General features: G+C 38.5%; 1 protein-coding gene across 1 annotated transcript; it reads left to right on the top strand.

The window, feature by feature from the left end:
* On the top strand, positions 1–23,941 carry terfa (telomeric repeat binding factor a). Its single transcript, XM_080186801.1, has 10 exons — positions 1–299; positions 4,237–4,314; positions 4,490–4,602; positions 6,785–6,871; positions 10,339–10,473; positions 11,184–11,338; positions 13,944–14,363; positions 15,506–15,600; positions 19,467–19,522; positions 21,567–23,941. The coding sequence occupies exons 1-10, from the start codon at positions 5–7 to the stop codon at positions 21,723–21,725; spliced, it is 1,593 nt and encodes a 530-aa protein (XP_080042927.1). The 5' UTR covers positions 1–4; the 3' UTR covers positions 21,726–23,941.
* Positions 23,942–24,456: the final 515 nt, after the last annotated feature.

Below are 24,456 nucleotides of genomic sequence, written 5' to 3'. Positions count from 1 at the left end.
CAAGATGGCGGCCCACCAGGCCCGCTCACCGCCCCAAAGCATCATGAGTTGCGAGTCAGTCCATTATTTTGAGCAGGCGCCATTTTCAGCCTGTTTCCTTGGAGAAATGGCGATGTGTCAGGGGTTGACGGGCAATTTGGAGGCACCTCTCAGGCAAGGCGGTGATAATGCTGAAGTCGTTCCGGACCCCGAGCGAGTGGTGAACGGTTGGACGCTGGAGTTTAACCTGCACTGTGCACTCAGAGCGTTCAGGGCTGGGGCGTACGAGGAGTTTTGCGCCATTCTCAATGTGATAACAGGTGAGGCTAGAGATCGAGTTGTACGAACTCGGTTAAAAAATAGGGACAAGTTAATTATTTGCACGTTAGCCAAAATATTTGTAGGGATACCCGGAAAAGGCGGGTAGTATCCACAAACATGAATGGAAGTCAATAAAACTACTGAGTTTTCCTCCGAACGTCGTCTTGTGTTTCGGAATGAGAGAGGTGAACGTTTTAAGTTGTACTAAGATTTTGGGGATAAAGGATGCCTAAACTGGTAATTATGGTCAGGAATCCCAGTAAATTATATGATGAAGACCTCCATCAACGATACATTCGCTGTTCAAGGGGGAAGAGTTACTTTTACCTTTAACCTTTCGCTGTTACAGATCCGAGAGTGCCGACTGTATTTTTATATTGGTATTTTGCGTTGTGCAAACTTCAAAGTTTGTTTACTTTTTAGAATATTTTCTTGCAACATTTAGTTCATTGGCTGAAACCGAACTACAACAAACAAACAAATGTAGGGAAGATGCTTATCTGTTGTTTATGTGCAAGCTGAAAGTGATTTAGAAACATAATACGAGCACGGGAAGACGATTCTGCCCCTCTGTTATTCAATTAGATAATGGTTAATGCTCTATTTCAAAGCCATTTTTTTCACACTATCCCCATATCACATGATATCTTTAATATCTAGACATCTGTTAGTCTCTAACTTGAATATACTTAATGATACACTGCTGAGGCAGAAAATTCCAAAGATTCCCTTCTCTCTGAGTGAAAAGTTCCTCCTCAGTCCTAAATGGGTGACCTCTTATTCTGAGGCTGTTACAGGTGCTAGACACCCCAGCCAAAGGCAGTATCTAATCTTGCATCTAGCCTGTATGAATTTTGTATATGTCAATAAGGTTGCATCTCATTCTTCTAAATTGAGGAGAGTCAGTCTTCATAGGACCATTCCACCATCCCGGGGATCAACCTTTGTTGAACAACCTCTATGGCAAGTATATCCTCCTTTAGGCAATTGTACACAATACTTTGACTATGATCTCACCAAGACTGTACAAGTGTAACAAGACTTCATTACTGTTATAAAAAAGGTCAACGTCGAACTTGGCTTCTTAATTGCTTTCTGCGTCTGCCTCTTAACCTTCAGTGATTTATGAACAATGACACAACAGTCCCTTCATACAACAACATTTCCAATCTTTCACCATTTAAATACTCTGCAATTTGTTTTTCCGGCCAAACTTCCATACTTTTCCACATTACGTTCAATTTTCTACATTCTTCCTGACTCACTTGGTCTGAACAAATCCCTTTGAAGCTTCTTTGCATCCTTCTCACAAGTCATTCTAACCTTGTGTCATCAGCAAACTTAGAGATGTTACATTTGGTGCCCACATCAAAATCATAGATAAAGATTGTGAATGGCTGAGGTCCAAGCACTGATTCTTGTGGTACACCATTTGTCGCAGCTTGCCATCCTAGTTTGACCCCGTTTATTCCTGTTCCCTGTTTTCTATCCATTAACCAATTCGCAATCTATGCCAGTATATTAGTCCAATACCATATGTTCTAATTTTGCTCACTCACCTCTTCTGAAAACCTTCTGAAAATTCAAATACACCACATCGAGTGGTGAACCCTTATCTATTCTGCTAGTTATTTCCTCCAGAATTGTGTAATAGGTTTGTCTAGTATGATTTTCCTTTCATAAGTTTATATTGATTCTACACAATCCTATCATTTATTTTCTAAGTGTCCTGTTATTGCATCCTTTCAAATTCTAGCAATTTCCCTGCTGCTGATGTCAGGCTAGTTCCCTGTTTTCAAACTTCCCCCTTTCTTAAATAGTGGGGTTACATTTGCTCCCTTCCAACCTTCATGAACTGTTCCAAAATCTATGGAATTGTGCAAGGTCATGGCAGCACGGTGGTACAGTGGTTAGCACTGCTACTTCGCAGTGCCAGGCACCTGGATTCAATACCCGGCTTGGATCATTGTCTGTGCAGAGTCTGTATGTTATCCCTTTGTGTGCATGGGTTTCCTCCGAGTGCTCAAGTTTCTTTCCACAGTCTAAAAGACATGCTAGTTAGGTACAGTGCCAAGCTGAGTTCTCCCTCAGTGTACCCGAACAGGTGCTGGAGTGTGGCCACTAGGGGATTTTCACAGTAACTTCTTTGCAATGTTAATGTAAGCCTACTTGTGACAATAAATAAACTTTGAACAAAGCATCCACAATCTCTAAAGCCTTAAAAGAATGTTGATATGTTGTAAACCCTGTATTAATCTGTGAATGCTAGCCGTTGCCTGTCTGTTGTCGAACCTTTTAAATGTGGGCCACAAGTGGGGAGGGATGAAATCGGGGGGGGCGGCGGCGCTGGCTGGCGAGGATGCAGGTCGATCAGAGGGGGCACAGCTTGGACCTGGGGGCTGGTGAGGGAAGGTGGCCCAGATTGGATGTTAGGGCTGGTCGGGTGATGGGGTGGTTGTTGGGGCAAGATTCTGTGGGGATCTTACCAGACAGTTAATGGGTAAACCCTTACCTGGAAATTTCCAAGAGGAATTCCCATGCATTTTGGGGTACTCCCAAATCTGTCGCTGCGCAATGAGAAAGTTAGAGGCCAATGTTTGATTTTTGTCCTGTCATTGAATTGTCAAAATTGAACTTGTGTCTTCACTGGAAGTATTCCAGAGCTTTGATGTGGTGCCTGTAGCAGACCCATGATTCTGTGCCATGCAGCAGAGAAGTAAGGAGAGTGGCCTGATCCAATTTGATTTCAGTCTTCTACTTCGACTGCTGCTTCCAGGCTTTAAATCTTCCACTGTGAAATGAACACAGACATGAAACCCAAACCTGAATAGTAGTTGTAAGAATCTCCCACTGAAAGCAACCAGTTTAACCACTATATTTAGTGAACTAAAATTGTCTCTTTATGATAACTGAAGCTGCACAAGGAATTTCTTCAGCAGTAAAGACACTGAACTATCAACTTGGGAGATCTGAGAATTTCATTCTTAGAATCAAATTGACACCTTTAAAATGTCAAACACAGCGATGTGTATTCTTTCCACATTTAATATGAGGGAATGTTTAAATTCTTACCTCCATCCTGTAAATTTAAAATAACTTTCACACCACACAAGTGCCAGGTAATGACTATCTATTTCCACACAATAGAATTTAACCATCACCCCTTGATTTTGCAAGACATTACTGTTGCTGAAACCTCCATCCTGTTAAAATTGACCAGAAACTTTAACTGGACCAGCTATATACAAATACTGGGGTAACAAAAGTAAGTTAGAGATTGGGAGTTCTGTGATGAGTAACTTGCCTCCTGACCTCCCAAAACCTGACCACCATTTAAATCAGGAGTGTGATGAGATGCTCTCTATGCTTGGATCAGTGCAGCTCCTCAACACTCAAGAAGCTCAACTCTGTCCAGCACCCTTCTTGATTTTTCACCCCACTCAACACCTTAAACATTCACTGCTTCCAGCACACACGGACAGTAGTACACGCACGCAGTTTACAAAATGCACTGCAGCAACTAACCTTTGACAGAATCTTTCAAATCCATGACTTTTATCACCAAGATGGCAAGGGCATCAGACATATGGAAACATGACCACCTGCAAATTCATCTCCAAGTCACACACCATCCTGAATGGAACAATTAACACTTCCTTCACAGTTGCTGGTTCAAAATCCTGAAACACTCAAACAGCACTGTGGGTGTACCTCGATCAGGTAAACGGACTGCAGTGGTTCAGGAAGGCCACGAACCAGTGCCTTGAAATCAATTAGAGATAGGCAATCATTGCTGGCCTTGTATGCAATGCTTGAATGGTATTAACTAATATATTTTTAAAAACTGACCTGGTTCGACTAAAATGCGTGTTCAAGTGAACATTCTGGCTTTTAGTTATGAAGTGTATTTTCTTTCCCTTTCTCCTCCCATTACAGCTGTCTTAAATCGACCATACGTTGACACAGAGGAGATTGGCAAGAAACTTCTAACAATACAATTTCTATCCAAATTTGGTAAGCAAGTGCTTTGTCTATGCATACAAAATACTCTGTTTGGGGTACAGCAGAATAATTCATCCTTCAGACTTTGAATCTAACCAACTAAAATAGTTTGAAAGTGTTATTGATTTCTTCTTAATTGTTGTTTGTGATCAATGTGCTCTTAAATATAAAAACGTTTCATCTTCAGAGAGTGATGTCATACCACTAGATTCTGTTATGACAATTCTGGACCAGATGAAGGCAGAGTTCTTGCTGAGTGAGGATATTTTCCAAGAGGTCAGAGGAGCAGTGGTGGAGCAGGTTGGTATGTTTAAAAAATATTAAGAATTTCAATTTCTTGAAGTATCAAACATTGAAGGAGCAACTGTTCTCTTCTGACCTGCTCCTTTATTATTTTCCCATTGTTTGCAGGTAACTATATGCAATACACGTTTGCACAGGAGAACAACTTCTGTATCCATTGTTTCTTTCAAACAAAGTGGTACCTTTCATAATGCACTGTAGCTCAAAATAGAATTCAAAAGAATCCTGTTTCAGATCAGCCATCTCATTTAAGACAAAAACAATTGTTAAGTCCTGTTTCTCAGAATCTGTTAATAAGAGAAACAAACAATTCATTTTTTCCACAAATCTAAGTAAATATTGAAGAGTTGATTTGACAATTAATGTTCAGTTAACTCGAGATGATAATGTGACAAAGTTAATCAAATCCAGTTTATTTGCAGCCAAGTAGCAATTTGATCTAGGTGGTCACCAGCTACCTAATTACCAAAATTCTGTAAGTATATATCGAAAGTCTTATTTGTGACATGTTAAATTTAGATTAGACTATAACATAAAGTTCAAGTTTATTAGTCACAGGTAGGCCATTCACACTTCAGTGAAGTTACTGTGAAAATCCACTAGTCGCCACGCCACTAGTTCGGGTACACTGAGGGACAATTTAGCATGGCTGATGCACCTCACTTGCACATCTTTAGACTGTGGAAGGAAACCAGAGAACCTGGAGGAAACCTATGCAGACACAGGGAGAATGTGCAAATTCCACACAGACAGTGACCAAGCTGGGATTTGAACCTAGGTCCCTGGCCTTGTGAGGCAGCAGTGCTAACCACTGTGCCACAGTGCCGCCCTAATCTTAAATGTTTTAATCACAGAGCGCAAATATATTGTGGATAGGTTATAATGTTCTTTTGGGGGATGTAGTCTTTAGAATGAGACTTGAACCATCAACTTCCCAACTCTCTGGTGAATGGGGGTCAACATTGAGCAAGGGCTCATACATCTATAGATTATGATTTCTGACGGTAACTACAAACTAAATGGGCGACATTTTTAAAAAGTAAAAAAAGTTGACAAATGTGAAGTACTCCATTATTTTTTTTAAAAAAGCAAGAAACAAGAGAGGAACATTTGATTATTGACAACATGAAGTGAACTAAGACAGTAAAGCAGAGATACAAGTGCAAAGTATGCTCATTGCTGAATATTATTCTTTAACTTTGCAGCAAAATATACTGACAGTATAATCTTTTCAGATTCCCCATTTTATCTGTACAAAAGGCTCACTGGGGGACATCACACAGGGAACCTGAATAGTGGTATTGAAATCAGGCAAAGAGAACTAACAGACTATTTCATTATCATAACAAGAAATTATGCACAAGAATGAGAAAATAAAGAAACAGGCCAGAGAGAACAATGCTCCCCATAATATTTGATGTACCAAGAAATCCAAATTCAAACAATGTAATCTCCCTATTCTTCCTAACAAGCTGTACTCCCTCACATTTGCTTGTGTCATTTGTCAATTAAGTCCTATTCTGCAAATGTATTGATGTCCTCCTGTAATTTGCTTTAGTCCTTGTCAGTGTTGACTTTCACCCCAATCCTTAATTTTTTTTGTCATTGGGAAATTTAGAAATTGTGTTTTTGATTTCAAAATCCAATGTAAGCTGTGAACATTAGCTGTCCAAACACTGATCCTTGTGGCAGACCACTTCCCACCCTCTTCACTCTCAATTACTACCCCTTAATCTCACTCTGTTTTCTGCCTTGAAGCCAGCTAGCAATCCATCAGCCACTTGTCCCCTGACTCCACATTCTGTCACCCTATTCGTAAGTCTTTCACAGGAACCATATGAAAGGCCTTTTGAAAATCTAGATAAGTTATACCTTCTACGCTACCATTATCTACTATGTCTGTTACTTCCTCAAAAAATGTATTAGTGGCATTGCTACTTAATCAACTGATGTTCCTCATATTTGTCTTGTAATGGAGCCTCCAGGGTTAGCCAGTGAATTTCTTAAATCATGCCTCATTCGTGGTGAAACATGTAACCGGGATGACCAGTCCCTGGGATTGTGGTCCATGATTTGAATGAAGGTCAGATTGTGGTGTCAGTTTTTTCAAAGTTGGTAAATTATTTTTGTGCTTGCAAATCTGGAACATTTGTAACATATTGGTCCTTTCTTTCCCAAGGCGGTGGCTGAATCTATTAAGAAAAACAGTTTTCAAGGTGCATTTAAGATCTTGGAACAATATCTCAAAAAGGGCACTATTGACCAGGTTTGTCTGCAGCTGCTTGATCTGGACAAGCTGATTTTGGTGCTGGGCTAGTGTTTTTTTCGTAGTATTGGTATATAACTTGCAACTTTCAAATTCTTGCTTAATATTACAATCTCAAAGCAATAATGAGGGCAGCTGGGGTAATGCAATATTATAACTAGGAGAACTGATGGTAACTATAGTCACAATGGTCTTTTTTAAAGAGTATATTAAATGTTATTTTTCGGCTTTTGTGAAGTAAAATGCAGATATACATGGTATACTTTCAAGATATTACTTTGTTTTGAAAACAAACCATCACAATGTGATTGGATTTAATAATTGCTATATTTTTTCTGCATTTTGAAACAATTATATTTGATACAATTAGAAATATAATGCTTAAATGTCCTTTATGGAACTAAATCAATGGAAACATCCGTCATGTTTTTAATGCTGTGGTGGGTGAATGTCACTTGAGTGCACGTGAATATAAATTAAGACTTTTTCCCAACTGTGGTATCTATGTGAGTAGTTGGTAGCCAGATTTTGGTTTGAAGCTAATAAGTTAACTCCAATAACATGCAACTTGCACAAGCTGTGCAAAGTGTACAACCTTAGCGGTATATTATATTAAATTTAATGTATAAATGTGTGCATTCCTCAAAGAAGAAATGGTGCATTTTAAAGTAGATTATATGAAGAATTTTTTTATAATTTGCAATACATATTTTCTAACTCCCCACTATCAAACTTCAATAATATGAATGCTATGTCGAGCATGTTTTTTTAAATATTTGCTGTGCCACATTTCCTTTCCATACAGTATTGTTCTAAACTGGTCAACATTTTTAAATGATTAGCCTAATTCCAAACTACTGTTTTTAAAATTGTATCAATCAGCCATCCTGTAAACCTATACCTGCAAGATATATTTTGGGATCCCTCTGTCCATGAGATTGATTGTGTCAACACAGCCTCCAATTTTTTTTTGTCTATCCTTGTTCATTTTTACTGTATCACAGGTTACCAAAGCATCTGCCTCTATTGCCTCCAATGTCCAGCCGGATGAGACTATACTCATTTGGTTCCATTCTTGCCTATCTAGTCGTAAGTAGGGAATCATCAACAAGCTTCTCATCAACTCTGCTGTTACAGAAAATCTGTCTTTCATTTCCCCTATTTCTCATCTACATTGCTGGTCCTGAGCTACACAATCGAAAATATAACATATCCACATGTACACTTCAGCAGCACTACCTCATTGTCAACTTTCTCAATACCTCCACTGTTTCCAAATTGTCTAACTGATTGTCTAACATTCAGTACTGGATAAGCAGAAATTTCCTCCAATTAAATATTGGGAAGATCAAAGCCATTGTCTTGAGTATCATCATCAAGCTCTGTTCTGTAGCCACCAATTCAATTTCCCTCATTGAGAGGAGTCAGTCTGAGACTGAACCAAACTGGTAACCTCGGTGTTATATTTGATGAACTTTCAACCATAAACCACATCATTACCAAGATTGCCTTTTCCCACCTTTGTATCATTACCCCACTTCCCCCGCTGCCTAACTGATCTGCTAAAATCTTGGAATAGGCAAGTCTATAGATGACAGTGCACACCTGACCGCCTCCCACATTTTATTTTTTGTTCACCTGAGGACATTCAAAGATCTGCTGCCCACGTCCTAACTCATGTCAAGTCTGTTCATCCATCAGCCTTATTCTTAGGCTGAGAATTTAAAAATATTGTTGAATGGACTAGACAGCACAGCAGATGTGATACCAGAGTTACAGTTAGTAGCACTTGCATCACTTCTGCCAAAGGGGGATATGATCACCATTTTAAAACATTTTGGTTAAAACTGCAGTGTAAAAAACAAGAGAAATAGGAAAATTGCGCAGTAAAACATGGTGATTTGTTTCAAGATCATGCATCACAACAAATAATTTAACCTAATATCTGCACTTGTCTGAATAGCCTGAAAGATCTGAAGTTATATAGCTTTTTCACAATCTCATGATGTCCCAAAGCACTGCAACCAATGAGGTACTTTTAAGGTGCATTCACTATTGGAAAGCAGATAACTGAATGATCAGTTTTCTCATACCCACCCCCATAAGTAGCAATGTGATAATGACCAGATAATCTGTTCCTGTGATGTTGATTGAGGGTAGCCAGGGCACCAGGAATAAATTGCCTGCTCTTCTTCAAAGGAGTTCTGTTTGTTTTTTTTTGTCCACCTGTGACGATAGAGGGACCTCAGTTTAATGCCTCATCCGAAACCTACCACCACTGAATACAGCACTTCCTCAGTATTGCATTGGATTAACATAGAAAATAGGTGCAGAAGTAGGCCGTTCGGCCCTTCAAGCTTGCACCACCATTCAATATGATCGTGGTTGATCATGCATTTTCAGTATCCCACTCCAGCTTCCTCTCCATACCCCTTAATCCCTGTGGCCACAAGGGCCATGCCCAGCTCCCTCTTGAACATATCTAATAAACTGGCCCCAACAGCTTTCTGGGGTAGAGAATTCCACAACTGAGTGAAGAAGTTCTTCCTCGTCTCAGTCCTGAATGGCTTACCCCTTATTCTTAGACTATGTCCCCTAGTCCTGCATTTCCCCAACATCGGAAACACATTCTTCCCGCATCTAGCTTGTCTAGTCCCATCAGCATCTTACATGTTTCTATGAGATCCCCTCTCATTCTTCTAAATTCCAGTGAGTACAAGCTCAGTCGATCCAGTCTCGCTTCATATGTCAGTCCTGCCATTCCAGGAATGAATCTGGTGAACCTTTGCTGGACTCTCTCAATAACAAGAGTGTCTTTCCTCAGACTAGGAGGTCAAACTGTACCCAGTACTAAAGGTGTGGCCTCACCAAGGCCCTCTATAACTGCAGCAAGAATCCTTAGTCCTATACTTAAATCCTCTTGCTATGAAGGCCAGCATGCCTATAGCTTTCCTCACTGCCAACCTTCAGCAATACCCAGGTCATGTTGCACTTCCCCTTTTCCTAAAATGCCACCATTCAGATAATCTTCCTTCCTGTTTTTGACCCTGAAGTGGATAACGTCATATTTATCCATGTTATATTGTATCTGCCACTCAGCCAACCTGTCCAGGTCACCCTGAAACCTCTTAGCATCCTCCTGACACCACACGCTGTCAGCTGAGATTTTGGTGCTTCAGTCCTGGAATGAGACTTGAGGCCACAACCTTCTAATGTAGGTGTGAGTGCCACCAGCTGAACCATTGCTGACATTCTAAATGTTAATCCTGTACCCTTCAGAGTAGGCTTGCTCTCATTAGATACATGATCTACATTTTGGTGGGGAACATGAGTTCAGAATAAATCGAAATGAGAACATGCAAGATATGGCAGCTCTATAGAGAAGTATTAAAATACTTGTCAGATAGTTTTTATTTTCAAAATGTGCTTTTGCCATTATAATTCTAAACTTCTATCCTCTTTTTTAGAAATTAATTACTGCAATTAAAGAGAAGAATTCATCCCATCTTGATCTGCACCTGTTTTCAAACTGCAGCTTGAAAAGGAAAATGTTGCTTTTTGTAGAAAGCTTAATTGACAACTCAGAGCCATTTCTTCTTCTTGTATGTATTCTGATTTAGTTACTTTTTCATGCTGTGTTTCAGATAGACTTGTTCTCCAATTGTCACTTCACACTGTTTATGGTTTTGTTCAATCATGCCCGTCACCCATACCTCCTTCAACCATCAGCCAGGGGTCTAATAGAGGATAAGTTGAAAATATTTTCAGCACTTTATTTCTTCTACTTTGCACTCAAGTTCTCTTTTGTAGTTTTCAAAAATATTAAGCTATGTATCGTATGTTAAACATAATGTAAAATACAAAATTGTACTTAGAAAAATGTTTTAGCATAATTGAAAATGTGTAGATTGTTAATTTCCATTTTTCACTGAGCTGTGCTAACTTTTTTGAATTTATGGTGCATTAGTTATGTATTTTTTGCAAACTTGTGAGTGCACATTTAGGATTACGTGCTTTTTGATTGTTGCCCAATGCTTTCAAACTACTGTCATCTGCCAGCCATTTGATTTTCTATGACTTAGACAGTCATGCAAGGAGTGCTGAAGAAATACAGGGAAAACCTGTTATCAACTTGTTTTAATACAAAAGGGCAGACATATCTTCTAATGTCTGTGAAAGGTACAGATGTTTGCTCTTAGACTGACATTTGCTTGTAAAATATAAATTACACATCAACGATACACATGAAGTAGATTCTGGTGAAAGATTTCACAAAACAAAGCAACAAATATTTTAACATGTTTGCTTTCAGAGTGCAAAAAACTCCACTTCAAGATCTGTAACTCAAATAGAGGATCAAGAACCAAGACTGGATGGTAATCAAAAGGTGCAGCAGGAGAAACAAGCATCAGATTGGAATAAAGGCTCAACAAAGCCAATGGATAAATGTTGTATATGTTCTGACAGGTGGTTGGAGGTTTTTAATCAACTTGAAATACATTTCATAATTGATGTCTATGTAAATGTTTTTTAAAATTTACCAGCCTCTCCCAAGTTCTCATTTGATAGAATGATCTAGAGCCAGTTTCAAGTTCTGCTACTTCAGTAAATAACAGTTGCAACTTAATCACTTTCTTTGCCAACAAAAATCTTCGAGAAAATTAACTGCCTGTCTCACTATCAGAGTTTTACTTGTCTGTTCTACATTTAAGTATTGGAATTATGTTTTACTAAGTATAAGTATGACTTCCTAACTTAAAATATGGAAACAGAACTAATATTGAAAATAGTTCACCTGCTTTGCACTTTCAAATCCCAAGTTCCTACTTTAAAGTCCTTTAATGTCAATTCAAACCAGCCCATTAACGTTTTTGATATGCTCTTTATTGTCTTCTCTAGATGAGCGTTACTTTGGCAAAGTCACGTTTATAATCCATCACTTGGTGACCTCAAGTGATGACGCACTTTGTCCTCATTGCTGCAGTCCTTGTGGTGATGGTGCACCAACAATGTTTTTAAGTCAGAAATTCCAGATATTCACCTAGCATTGATGAAGGACAAGTGATAGAGGTGTCCATGTCAGGTTGATATTTGACTTGAAAGGGACCCTGAGATGGCCTGAATAAAGCATGGACTTTACAAAAGAAAAAATTTGTTTCACATTTAATAATAGAATATTGTCGCCTCTGTCCCAGACAAGCATTGCATTTCCTTATAAAATAAATCATCGTCTTTGTTTCAATTATGTTTTTGCAGAAATATCTGCATTCTAACTGCACTCCCAAGAATTTCTTTCAACTTTTCCTTCAACTGTTTTTATAATTTTTTGTATTCTCTTGTTATCCTGTGAACTAGCCACAATGTTTTTTAAAGTTTATTTAATAGTGTCATAAATAGGCTTACATTAACATTGCAATGAAGTTGCTGTGAAAATCCCCAAAGTCTACTTGGCTCATAACCTTTGCAAACCAGGTACCTATGAAATCACCCATTAACTTCCTCATATATAACAATAGCATGTATTCTCATTATGATCTTTTATCAGATAACATATTGATTAAATAATTATGCATGTTTGTGAAGTGATTTACAATTTCATGATTGGTTGGGCGAGTGAAATGGTACAGAGATGAACTCTTCTTTTTCCTATTGGTGTGTGGTTCGTGTGCCCTGTCTAGGAAAGGACCAGTGGTTGCATCCTCTTTTTGTCTGTCTGGCTTCAACCCACTCCTTCCTTTTGGTCCGTTATGGGCTTCTGAAAGGGCACTTGTCTAAATTTAAAATATTATAATTTTTTGAGAAAATTGAGGTATTTGAGCAGTGGGCAGACAGGTTTTCTTTCATTATTTGCCAACAGCGATGGTTTAGGTTTTCTGCGGATTGCAGAAATGGTTGAAATAATTGAATGGATAATAATGTCATTATGGAAGATGGATCAAAAGTTAATCTGCCTGTCTTCTTTTGCAACTTGGAAGGGTTAGGATTGTGTGTTACCCTGATTAGCAACCTGAAGTTGATATTAATGGTTAGTGAATTAGAAATGTATAGCCATGAATATATTTAATTGAATGAAACTCAAAACTCCCAAGCTGTTTAAATTCCCTTTCTTTAAAAAGGTTGTGTTCCTTCTTGTTTTGTACCATGTACAGTTTTATGAGCAAAGAAGTATGCTTCATTTAGAAGGCCTGTTTTTCAGGCTTGGAATTTTTGTAAGGCAGGACTTCAATCAGTCTGGCCATCCAAAGCAGTTGTGCCACTGTTGTGATGTATATTTGTATTGACAATTCAAGATAAAGGTTGATAAGGACTTGGATTTGTGCAGATTAATTCCCATTGAATCTGTTTCTGATCTTCACTCTGATATAGGAGGAAGAGCACTGTCCAGTTTTAATTTCTTTAATTGAGAAAAGACATTAGAAGCTGTTCAGAGAAGGTTAACTTGACTGATTCCGGGGATGAGAGGGTTATCTAATGGGCTTGTGTCATTGGAGTTTAGAAGAATAAGCGGTGATCTTACTGAAACATGTGAGATCTTGTGGGAAATTGACTTGCTTAATGCTGAGAGGATGTTTTCTCATATGGGAGGCACTAGAATTTGGCAACAGTTTAAAAATAAGGGGTCTTCCACTTATGATGGAGATGAGAATTTTTTTTCTGAGTGTCATTGGTCTGCAGAATTCTCTTCTACAGAGAGCAGTGAAGGCATGGTCGATTAATGTTTATAAGGCCAAGTTGGATTGAGTTTTTTGATTGATAGGCAGGTAGACCAGAAAGTAGAGATGAGGCTGTAATCAACTCAGCCATGATCTTATCAAATGGTGGAACACACTTGAGGAGCCAAATGGCCTACACCTATTCTTGATTCAAATATTTACTTACATATACTCCTCTGAGCACTTCTTGGTAAGTGTTACTGGATATCATTCAAGTACTGAAATCGTAGCTGAGTTATTTCCTTCCTTCCTCCTGCTTTTTTGATGATGGAATCGGGAGAGAAAATTTGTTGTTTTGTTGAAATCAAAAATCCAGAGAAACAAATAATCCTATGATGAGTTTTTTTAATTCTTTCTAGAGTGGAACTTCAGCCTGGCCTTATTAATAGTTTTGTAGCCCTACAAACCGCATTCTGCATCCTCCATAAATTAAAAGTGGATCCATTGATATCTTTTAAAGAGATAGATGAACTGGATTTTGAATTGCTTGGAAACAGCAAATCACAACAGATGACAAGACAGAAGAAGCAGAGAGCTGAGGCAGATACTGTTCAGCAATCTGATAAGCCAGCTGCAAAATGCATACAGACTGTCTCTCGGTTTATTGTAGATCCAGATAGTCAGGATGAGGTAGAACACTTTGATTCTGCCGCCACGTCTGAAAGCAGACAGGAATTTCAACAAGACAGAGTGAAACCCGTACAGTCACGGAAAAGAAATGGTTCTTTTAAAGAAACATCGCGTAAGGAAACCACTTTGCAGCTGGGACTTGTTAAGAGGTAAGCATTGTTCAGTTATATAGCTTCTAAGTTCATGTATTTTCTCCCAAAAAAGTATACTCAATTGAAGGACCACTGACAGTATATTTAAACAATACTTGAATACAAATTAAATTCTGAAGGTTTTTACTGCTCCCATTTTCTGCTACGGGAGGCACTGACTTTGGTTGGAATAGATTTCTATAACAGAAAATAAACCATCTGGTATCAAGTTTAAAATGGCAGTTAAGTTATGAATTTCAATTGTTTCTGGTTTATTTGACAGGAAGGCATCATGGATTTTCTTTTTCCCCCGCTTTTATCCCATCTATATACTGAACGTCTTTACAGGACTGTTGCATCAGGGAATGGTGTGGGTTTTCTCTTCCCTACTTGCTTTTGGCCAGTTGTCACCTTTTTTCCCATGGCTACAAATTTCCATAATAATTTCTAAATTATAATAGAAGAATCGGATAGTCAATCACTTTGTCCTTATTGCCTGAAAATTGTAGTAATAGCCCGGGCTCTACTATGTGGGAGACACCAGATTTGCATTACAGACGGTAACTCAACTGACCACTTCAATCAATCATGATACTTCACCAATGCCAATATTAGTTGCAGTTGTAACCTTGCTGTAGGAAGTATTTTTAGCTTTTTTCAAAAGAAGTTGGATTGTGCTTTGATACCAAGATGTGGGAGGTAGTCAGTTGTACGTATCTAGTGGGGAAAACCATCTTAACAACACTTGGGTAGAAACCATTCTGGAAGAACGCATATTTAACTTGCAAGATAACATATTCTGCAGAATATTAAAACGTAGCCACAGGACTGTTCTGTCTCTGGCTTTGATATTCCTCCACAAAAGGAATTATCTCAATTTCCAGTTCTGAGTAGCGTGTAAAGGAGCATGCTTAAGTATTACAATCGTTGTAGTAATATTGCATTAATTTTATCAGCCCTTTATAGTTTTCTTTTATTTTGGGGGAAAAAGTAACAAATTATCTTTATCTATTGGTAACAACTCCATTTTAGGAATATGACAGAATCTGACAAATATAGTAGTTAAAGTGGTCTTTGATGTTTGCTGTATGGTTAAAAAGATTCAGTTTTCCAGGCTATTTTGTATTTTTGGTATCTGATTATTGTAAATTATCAATTAGGCGTAACTGCTTGAATGACCCTGGAATCATTGAGGACAAAGAAAAATGGAGTGATGAAGAATTTCTTTTTGATATACCCCAAGACATTTCTTCCCGTAAGTAAAGTAACGCACCATCCAGAACATGAATATTGAACATAGTAAGAACATAAGAAATAGGAGCAGGAGTAGGCCATCCAGCCCTTCGAGCCTGCCCCGCCATTCAATAAGATCATGGCTGATCTGTCGCTGCTCAGTTCCACTTTCCCGCCCTCTCCCTATAACCCTTAATCCCCTCTCCTATCAAAAACCCATCAACCCGCGTCTTAAAAATATTTAGCGAGGCAGCCTCCACCACTTCAACGGGCAGAGAATTCCAGAGATTCACCACCCTTTGAGTGAAGAAGTTCCTCCTCAACTCCGTTCTAAACCGCCCCCCTTTTATCTTGAGGCTGTGCCCCCTAGTCCTACTGTCTTTTTTGAGCGGGAAGAGTCTTTCCACCTCTATCCTATCCATCCCATTCATCATCTTATACGTCTCAATGAGATCTCCCCTCATTCTTCTAAACTCTAACGAGTACAAGCCCAGTTTATTCAGCCTCTCCTCATAGCTCAACCCCCTCAACTCCGGTATCAGCCTAGTAAACCTCCTCTGCACTCCCTCCAAGGCCAAAATGTCTTTGTGCAGGTGCGGCGCCCAAAACTGCACACGGTACTCCAGCTGTGGCCTCACCAATGCCCTATACAGCTGCAGCAAGACCTCCCTACTTTTATATTCAATCCCCCTTGCTATGAAGGCCAGCATCCCATTCGCCTTCCTGACCACCTGCTCCACCTGCAAGCTGGGTTTTTGCGACTCATGCACAAGGACCCCGAGGTCCCTCTGCACCGTCGCCTGCTGCAGTTTTTCGCCCCGTAAGTAATAGTCCTTCCTACCATTCTTCCTACCAAAGTGGACCACCTCACACTTGCCAACATTAAATTCCATTTGCCATTTCCTGGCCCATTCGCCCAGCCTATCTAGATCCTTCTGTAGACTCTCCACACCCTCCGCACAATTTGCCGTTCCCCCAATCTTGGTGTCATCAGCAAATTTCGACACCCTACACTCGGTTCCCTCCTCCAGATCATCTACATAAATGGTAAAAAGCTGAGGCCCCAGCACCGACCCCTGGGGCACTCCACTAGTCACCATCCGCCAATCCGAATAGCACCCGTTGACCCCCACACTCTGCCTCCTATTTGACAACCAATCCTCTATCCACGCTAACACCCTACCCCCAACTCCATGTCCTTCGACCTTCTGCAATAACCTCTTGTGAGGTACTTTGTCAAACGCCTTCTGAAAATCTAGAAAGACCATATCCACCGCCCTAGACACATCCTCATAGAACTCCAGTAAATTTGTCAGACACGACTTCCCTTTAATGAAACGCACAAGTTTTCATAAAATCTCAGCTGGATACATTACTAACATCACTATCTGTTTTTAATAAACAGTATATTGTTCCCAGGATGTGGATGACTGAATTTATTACTGGTAGATTGTGATGGGCTTTCTTTTTGAACTGCTGTAGGTCTTATTAATAATGGTGTTAGCTAAAGAATTTCAGGGTTGTGACCCTGTGACAGTGCAAGGACATACGTATAGACCAAGATGATATAGTGTGTAATTTGGAGAACTGAGGGGTTGGGGGTGAAGTGGCTTTAAGGGATCGTTAGTTCCACAGTACCCAGCCTTTTCTTTGTTCTTTGTGGTCATTGAGGCTAATGGGTTGGATGATCAACTATGATCGTTATGAATAGCAGAGCAGGCTCAAAGGGCCAAATGGCCTGCTCCTGCTCCTATCTTTCTATGGTGGTATTATAGCTGATCCAGTGATGAAACCTAGGTACTGAAGTGGTCCTTTTGGCATGGTGCTTGTTAAGGATAGAGAAGTGGTTTTGGCGTTTTGGAGATTTGGGTACTTGCATGGTCTGATAGTTATCTGCCATTTGTCATGACGCCTGAATTTTGGTTGTGTCTAACTGAACACTGGCTTAGGATAATTCATGATTTTAGCGGTTGCAATATTGTACATTGTAGAATCATCACTGAGCATCCTCGCATCTGAGTTTGGGATTAAGCAGGTTATTGGTGAAGCAGCTGAAGTTAAAGTTAATCTCAGACGAATAACATAAAATTGCAAGATCACAAAATAAAGAAGGGAACCTAAAAAAGATTAGCAAGGCTAATAAGGGTATGAAAACTGGCTGGAAAGTAGCATTACAGGGAAGAACGAATGTTATAAACACTAAGTAGAAGAACAGGGGTGACTAGAGCTGGGAAATGAAAACTAGTGCAGGATGATGGATTGACAAAGTCATTGGGCCAATTTGTAAGTGGTGATGAAAAGACTAGAAAGCAAAAGTGGAAAAGACTGAAATGATAGGTATTCTGGAAAGCAATTTCTAAATGTATACTGTTAAGGAATTCCTACAAGAGGAGACTGGCAACTACATGTCCCAATGTGCCCTGGGAGTTTTCACACATGGATGGGGAGCAGGCTGTGCATGCGCAGTGCAGTGTTTTTGTCATCTTTGGGGCCAGGGACAAGTTCCCAGTGTGCCAATGTGGGGAAAAGATGGTGCAAAAACACAATCAGGGGACCCAGAAGTGAAGTGTCTTAATGAAAGAATTTCAGACATTGAGGTCCTAGAGAGAGAGAAAACCAAGGAAGGAACCACCTGAGAGGAGGAGACCACTACACTGTCGTGAACTACTGGGATGAGAAACCCGTGGGGAGAGGGTAAAGAAAGAGGCTGCAAGCAGTAAAAGTGCTGCGGCTGGCAGGCTTCAAGTAGTGAAGGCTCGGGAGAAGTCCTGAACAGTGAAAATGGCAGCGGAAGGTTGGCGACTTAATGCTGCAGGCTGCAGGGACAGAAGTGACCCCGTGGAGCAGTGGTATCCAGCTCGTTGTGGCCAAAGAGACGAAGTTGCGTTTTTGAATTGATGCTGCAGTGCAGAATCGGAATCCAAGGGAATGTAATATCAGGAGATGAGATTGAAACCCATCATGAGGTGAACAGTTGTTGCGGCAACCTTCGCCGGAGCAACATTTGGAAGACTTATGAATTTCAAGGCTATAATCTTCTAAAGGGAAGAGTGAAATCTTGCAATTCCTCATGAGGGAGATGGCGTTTAAAGGAGATTGTTTGTTTGATTTGTCATGAACGCTGACGTCCAGATGAGTTATTGAGCAATCTGTGGAGTTTGTCTTGGTTGCATTTGTCTTTTATTGAGCAGTGTTGTGTATTTGACCATAGTTCGCTAATTATTCACATGCACTTCATATTAATTCTGAATGTTAAGACCATAAGAATATTGTAAATTGGCTTTTCTGTTATGACTTTGAATAGTAAAGTTCATTTTGTTTGTTTAGAAATCATGGAACCTTGTGGCTTTAATTTTTTAGTAAATACTTAGGATCTCAAACTTTGTTTACTTTCAACAGAAGGTTACTGGTTCTTAGTGGATTCTGCCAAAAAAATTGGGTGTCTGGTCTACGGTCATAATACCACCACGGTTTCGCAAACAAGATGCCTTTGCCTTGCATTGGCCTTAAAGTTTGTTGAACTCAGCATGTGTTCCATTAAAAATGTACTGCATTGATCCAGATCTTGGAGTCCTCAGAGGACAGTTGTTTGGAGGATAGGAGTTTCCTTACAGGACAGGCTGAGATGTTTCAAAATTGAGTCGTCTTGTTACTCCATTAGAGAGAGAATATTACAAGGTGGCAAGTTTATATGGAAAGCTTCCATCATAAATATAGTGACAGGAATTTATAATGGAAAAAGTTAAAAGGATGTGTACACAAGTAATTTTTTTCTCTCCATAAAGTAACACCAGACTCTTGTTAGATTCCTTTGAACAAATTATGGCCAAGTGTATTAATTGCAACACTGCAATAGTCACTGTTTTATCAATTTGACTTTTTATACAGGAAATGGAAGAACTTCACCGACAGAAAGTAATGTTTCATTCTCATCCAAACGACAGGTAAATTCCTTAACCTTGAAATTTGTATCCGACAATATGATGACCTGCACGTTGAAATTAACTTGTGACAAGTTATCCATCAATTTGATTTTAAAAGGTTGTCATATCATAAATTTTCTGAAGCTGGATTAGAAAGAAATCTTTAGACTAGTATGTAAAACAGCACTGGATTATTTGATTCTGTAATTCTACAAAGAGGATATTTAGTCATAGAGCAGGTATAATACATTGGGTTCTTGCTAGTGTTCCAAGAACCCAATGTATTATTGCTGCTCTATGATTACATATCCTCTTTGTAGAATTACAGAATCAAATAATCCAGTGCTATTTTATATACTAGTCTAAAGATTTCTTTTTAATCCAGCTTCAGAAAATTTATGATATGACAACCTTTTAAAATCAAATTGATGGATAAATTGTCACAAGTTAATTTCAACGTGCAGGTCATCATATTGTGAAGAACTACTCAACTAGATCCACGACTCTGCCTTTTACCCATAGCCCTGCAAATTGTTTCTTCAGATAATTATCCAATTCACTTTTTAATCCACAATTGAATTTACACTCATTCACCACACATTCAGGGAGTGCATCCTACCCAGATCATAATGATAGTTTTCCTCATGTCATCTCCTGACTTATTTTGATCAAATACCTTGAATTTTAGCCTTTCCGCCAATAGGAGTAGTTTCTCCTTATCTACTTTATCTCGATCCCTTATGATTTTGAGCACATTTATCAAATGTCTCAACCTTCTCTCCCTTGTGGAGAATAACTCCAGCTTCATCTGTCTATCCTTGTAATTGAAGGCTTTCATCCCCAGAATCATTCTCATAATTCTCTCTCATACCCATCTTTTCCAGTGTTTTCATATCCTTCCCAAAATGTGATGCTCAGAATTGGATGTGATACTCCAGTTAAGGCTGAACTTGCTTTCTATCAGGATTGACCATAACGTCATAGTTTTTGTTCTATGTATCTCTATTGATAAAACCCTGAATCCCATATTCCTTATTGAACACATTCTCAACCTGTACTGAAGGGCTCAACATATTCCAGAGTCTCCTTCAAAATATATGGGCAGTCAAATATTGTGGGTTGATAGTTTTGCTTTGGTCACGTTCAAACCGACCAAGTTTTTTGCATGCAGAATTGAAGATTTTGAGAGGGGTTTGCAAGTCTGGATTGTCACATGAGGTTATCCATTAGTCCAACATCCTAAATTTAAAAGTTTTAAGTTTTCTTTGACCACAAAGATTATCCCATAGGATGAATGAGAGGTCTGTCATGAAGATTTGGTATTGCACTCACGCTGCCAGAATGAGTAAAATTATTGAATCCTTCTGACCACACTTCCATCTGCTGCATCATGATCTCAGCCACCTCTATCAATGCCTGTCTTTAGTCTGTTGCTGTAGTTAAATTTTCATTACTTCGAGCTAAAATTTAAAATTCTCAGAACTCAGATAAAAAGGTGTAAAATGCATGGATATCAAATGAATGCACTATTCTCTTAATGTTAAATATGGTGTGTGGATTAGCCTTATAGATCAGTAATCCTTGTGTTTGATTTGTCTGGCTGGATCGCTTAATTCAGCAGTGTGTCAGGGCAATTAACCTCCATGCCTGAAGAGGAGAAAATTTGCCAGTTCAAACTATTCTTCCACCACCACCACACATGCCTGTGGCTGCCTGGTTAGGTGTGATGTGTCCCCCAATCAATTAATCAATTTATTGTGACAAGGTTACCGCTGAAGAATGGCCTCTTGGGCAACGTTTGATTTATTTTGATACAGCATATCATTTGTATATAAATGATTTGCCGAGTATGTTAGCTAAAAATAATGCTTACCATTTTGAAATAATCAGTAATCATGATTTATTCCTATTAAGTCTTGATTTTGCAGGAGTGTGGTGTGATTGGTTACTGAGAAACAGATTTTCAAACCTAGTTGGTGGTAGCCTTTAAAGAATACTATTAGCAATATATATTGTTGCTGTATCAAACTATTTCTGATTTATAATGTTTTAAATCATATTTTAGAAATGGACAGTTGAAGAAACTGAATGGATTAAACAGGGTGTACAAAAATTTGGACCAGGAAATTGGTGGAAGATCCTGAAACATTACCCGTTTTGTAATCGTACGGGTGTCATGATTAAAGATCGATGGAGAACAATGAGAAAGCTTGGAATTGTTTAAGAAGACAATGCTGACCATTTTAAACAGTTTCACTAATTGGCATATATAAAAAATAAACTGTATGTTGGTCTTGAAAGAGAATACAGAATCTTTATTTTTACTGTTGGATTACATTGAAAAACAAGTCCTTGATTGAATTGGTACTCACAGTAGCCCTTTTTTCTTTATGAAATGGGAATGACCATGTGGAAGCTTGTACCTACACATGTAAGTTAACATGCATGTAAGCAACCTTACCCATGTGCCTGTACTATGCCAACTAAGGAAAATGGAGATTTTTAAAAAATCTTTTCCCATGAACTATTTGATTCCTGCTGTGTTAATTTTGTGAACTGTAATGTTAATTTGTAATATTTAGCATACAACTGTGCACAGTGCTCTGACATGCCAAGAATGATCATAAGTCAATAAAAATGCAGAATCCCCCAACAACCTCTTTGTAATATTTGAACAAATAAAATATCAGCACTGTAGAACCTTGTAGCAAAACAAGTCTACCAATGCAATTGCAGCACCAGCTTGACTTGCATTTTGAGTGGTTTGCAGTTCACTTGTACTTGCTGAGAATTATAGGTCTTTTGAGCATGGTATAAACAAATGTGATGTACCAGATAGAACAGCCTACATAGTGATTATTGATTTTTATTGTCATCTGATTCAATTGATTTTCCTGCAGAGTATTTTTATATACGCATACATGTCTTGTTTGTGAGCACACCATATTCGTAGCTGCAGTTTCCCATAAATTATGGGTTTCTAATGTTCTTGCTCCAAAGGATGTATTACAATTGCTGTGTCTTGTATATTGACATATATGCATGGAAGATAACCCTTCCATTAACTTGTCGGGTGATGCTTCCTGGAGAATTTAATTTCTTAGTTGAGCTATTGGTCACTTTCCTATTCATTGCTTTTCTTTTGCTACCATTAATGGTTTTAGTTGTACTGTTACTATCAGTTTTTGTTGCCCGAATCTGATATGACCTAGCTTTTTAAAGAAAGTTTCCATTTTCTTGCAACATCAAAGATGTTACTAAGCAGAAAATGTAAAGTCTGTCAATGCTGTCAACAGTCAGAATCAATCTAAATATTATTGACCTAAATATAGTATTTATAACGTCCAATGAAGTCATTATTTTGTGATGGCGGCTCTGAATTTTCTGATCTGGAAGAAATTCCAATATCTGTTTTGAAGTGAGGGGCTTGCCAAAGCATAGTGGTTGGCAATGCTGGTGAAGAATTTTTAAAATCTTTTTAACCTTTTCCACTTTGCAATTGAACAGAGTTTGTATGACATTGCCTTACTCATTAATGATATTAGATATCAGATTTACATTATTTACATTGCATCTAGAATATTCTGCATAATTCTGGGAGGAGCAGGTTAACATTTTCATCACCTGACTACCAAGAAACCTGCAGAAAACTCTGGAAATGCTTGGAAAAACTGAATGGTTAAATCAAAATACTATTTTTATATAGCTGTTTTGGAGTTTTCCAGTATTTGTATCAGTGTTTTCAAGATCATGGATTCTATCTATTTTTTGTGAAAATATGAATCAGTGATCTCATTTTTATGGTCAAGAATTGATTGCAAGAGCAAACTGGTGTTGAGTTTTAAATTGTGCAGTTTTAGTTTAAGAAGAAAGTTGTCATGATACTGAGTTTTATGTCTCTCTTTATTGTGCTAATTGTCTGTAGGAATTTATACTAATAATATGAAGAAAAATATACATAACTACTTTAGCTCTCTTGCTTAAATTTCCTTGTTTCATAAGGTGTACATTTTACGGCAACAAATATTTCTAAATTCCTATATTTTGCTTATTAATACAACAAAGATGTTTGCAAATGTAACCAAACAAGTATAGTATTAGCATACCTTGAAAACCTGAAAGGTTGTTTCAGATGTCATGGTTTCATGTCAATGGAAACCTTTGTTAATCAACACTATTAGATTTTTTTAAAAAGATGCATGCAAAGGTGCCGCATGTTAAATAATTGCTCCAACATCGCACAATGCACCCTTTAACTCCTTTTTAATCCAGTATATAAAGGATTTGAGGTAAGATATTGCACTGAAAAATGTTTCCAATTCATTTTCTGTTGCCTCTACCTTGACCCCCAACTATTGAAATCTCTACCTTTTGTGCTTTTCAAATGTTACAAGCCATGATTGGCGACCAGGTGGAAATAAATTATATTTTTTCACAGTGGCAATGTATTTCTCTATTTTGTCTTCTCTTGAGTTACGATGGCAATAATTAATGTCTATATATTTGTTGAGTTGTAAGGATTTGATGTGGGTATTCAAAATATGAACCGAGGTATTTGCATTTTGCTTTGTGATGTCCTCCGAACATCCCAAAGCATTTCAAAGCTAAAGGATTAATTACGTTTGACTAAATTATGTAAGCAAATACAATGGCCAATTTGCAACAGTAAAGGCCCAGACATGCCAAATGATGAATGAATGGTTTAACTTATTGGTATTCATTGAACTAGTTCCATGACCAGGGGTAGGAGTGAAAGTAAATTAAGTTTCTTATCAGTACAGTTGTATAACAATATCCCCTCCCTCTTCATTTGTACCTCATTTGAAAGTAAGTTTTAAGTTTATTATTGTCACAAGTAGGCTTACGTTAACACTGCAATGAAGTGACTGAAAATCCCCGAGTCGCCACACTCCACCTGTTCGGGTACATTGAGGGAGAATTTAGCATGGCCAATG

This window comes from Carcharhinus amblyrhynchos, chromosome 4 (assembly GCF_965287045.1).
Source record: "Carcharhinus amblyrhynchos chromosome 4, sCarAmb.v2.hapA, whole genome shotgun sequence".
Classification (NCBI taxonomy): Eukaryota; Metazoa; Chordata; class Chondrichthyes; order Carcharhiniformes; family Carcharhinidae; genus Carcharhinus; species Carcharhinus amblyrhynchos.
The sequence above is the reverse complement of the archived record's forward strand: the minus strand, read 5'-3'. Positions and strand labels throughout refer to the sequence as shown.

What these genes read in the sequence shown, in the direction of transcription:
- terfa (XM_080186801.1), top strand. Translation starts at nt 5, where the DNA reads ATGGCGGCCCACCAGGCCCGCTCACCGCCCCAAAGCATCATGAGTTGC. An exon ending in AAAAGGGCACTATTGACCAG is followed by an intron (nt 6,872 to 10,338) that starts GTTTGTCTGCAG and finishes CCTCTTTTTTAG; the next exon opens with AAATTAATTACTGCAATTAA. An exon ending in TGTTGTATATGTTCTGACAG is followed by an intron (nt 11,339 to 13,943) that starts GTGGTTGGAGGT and finishes AATTCTTTCTAG; the next exon opens with AGTGGAACTTCAGCCTGGCC.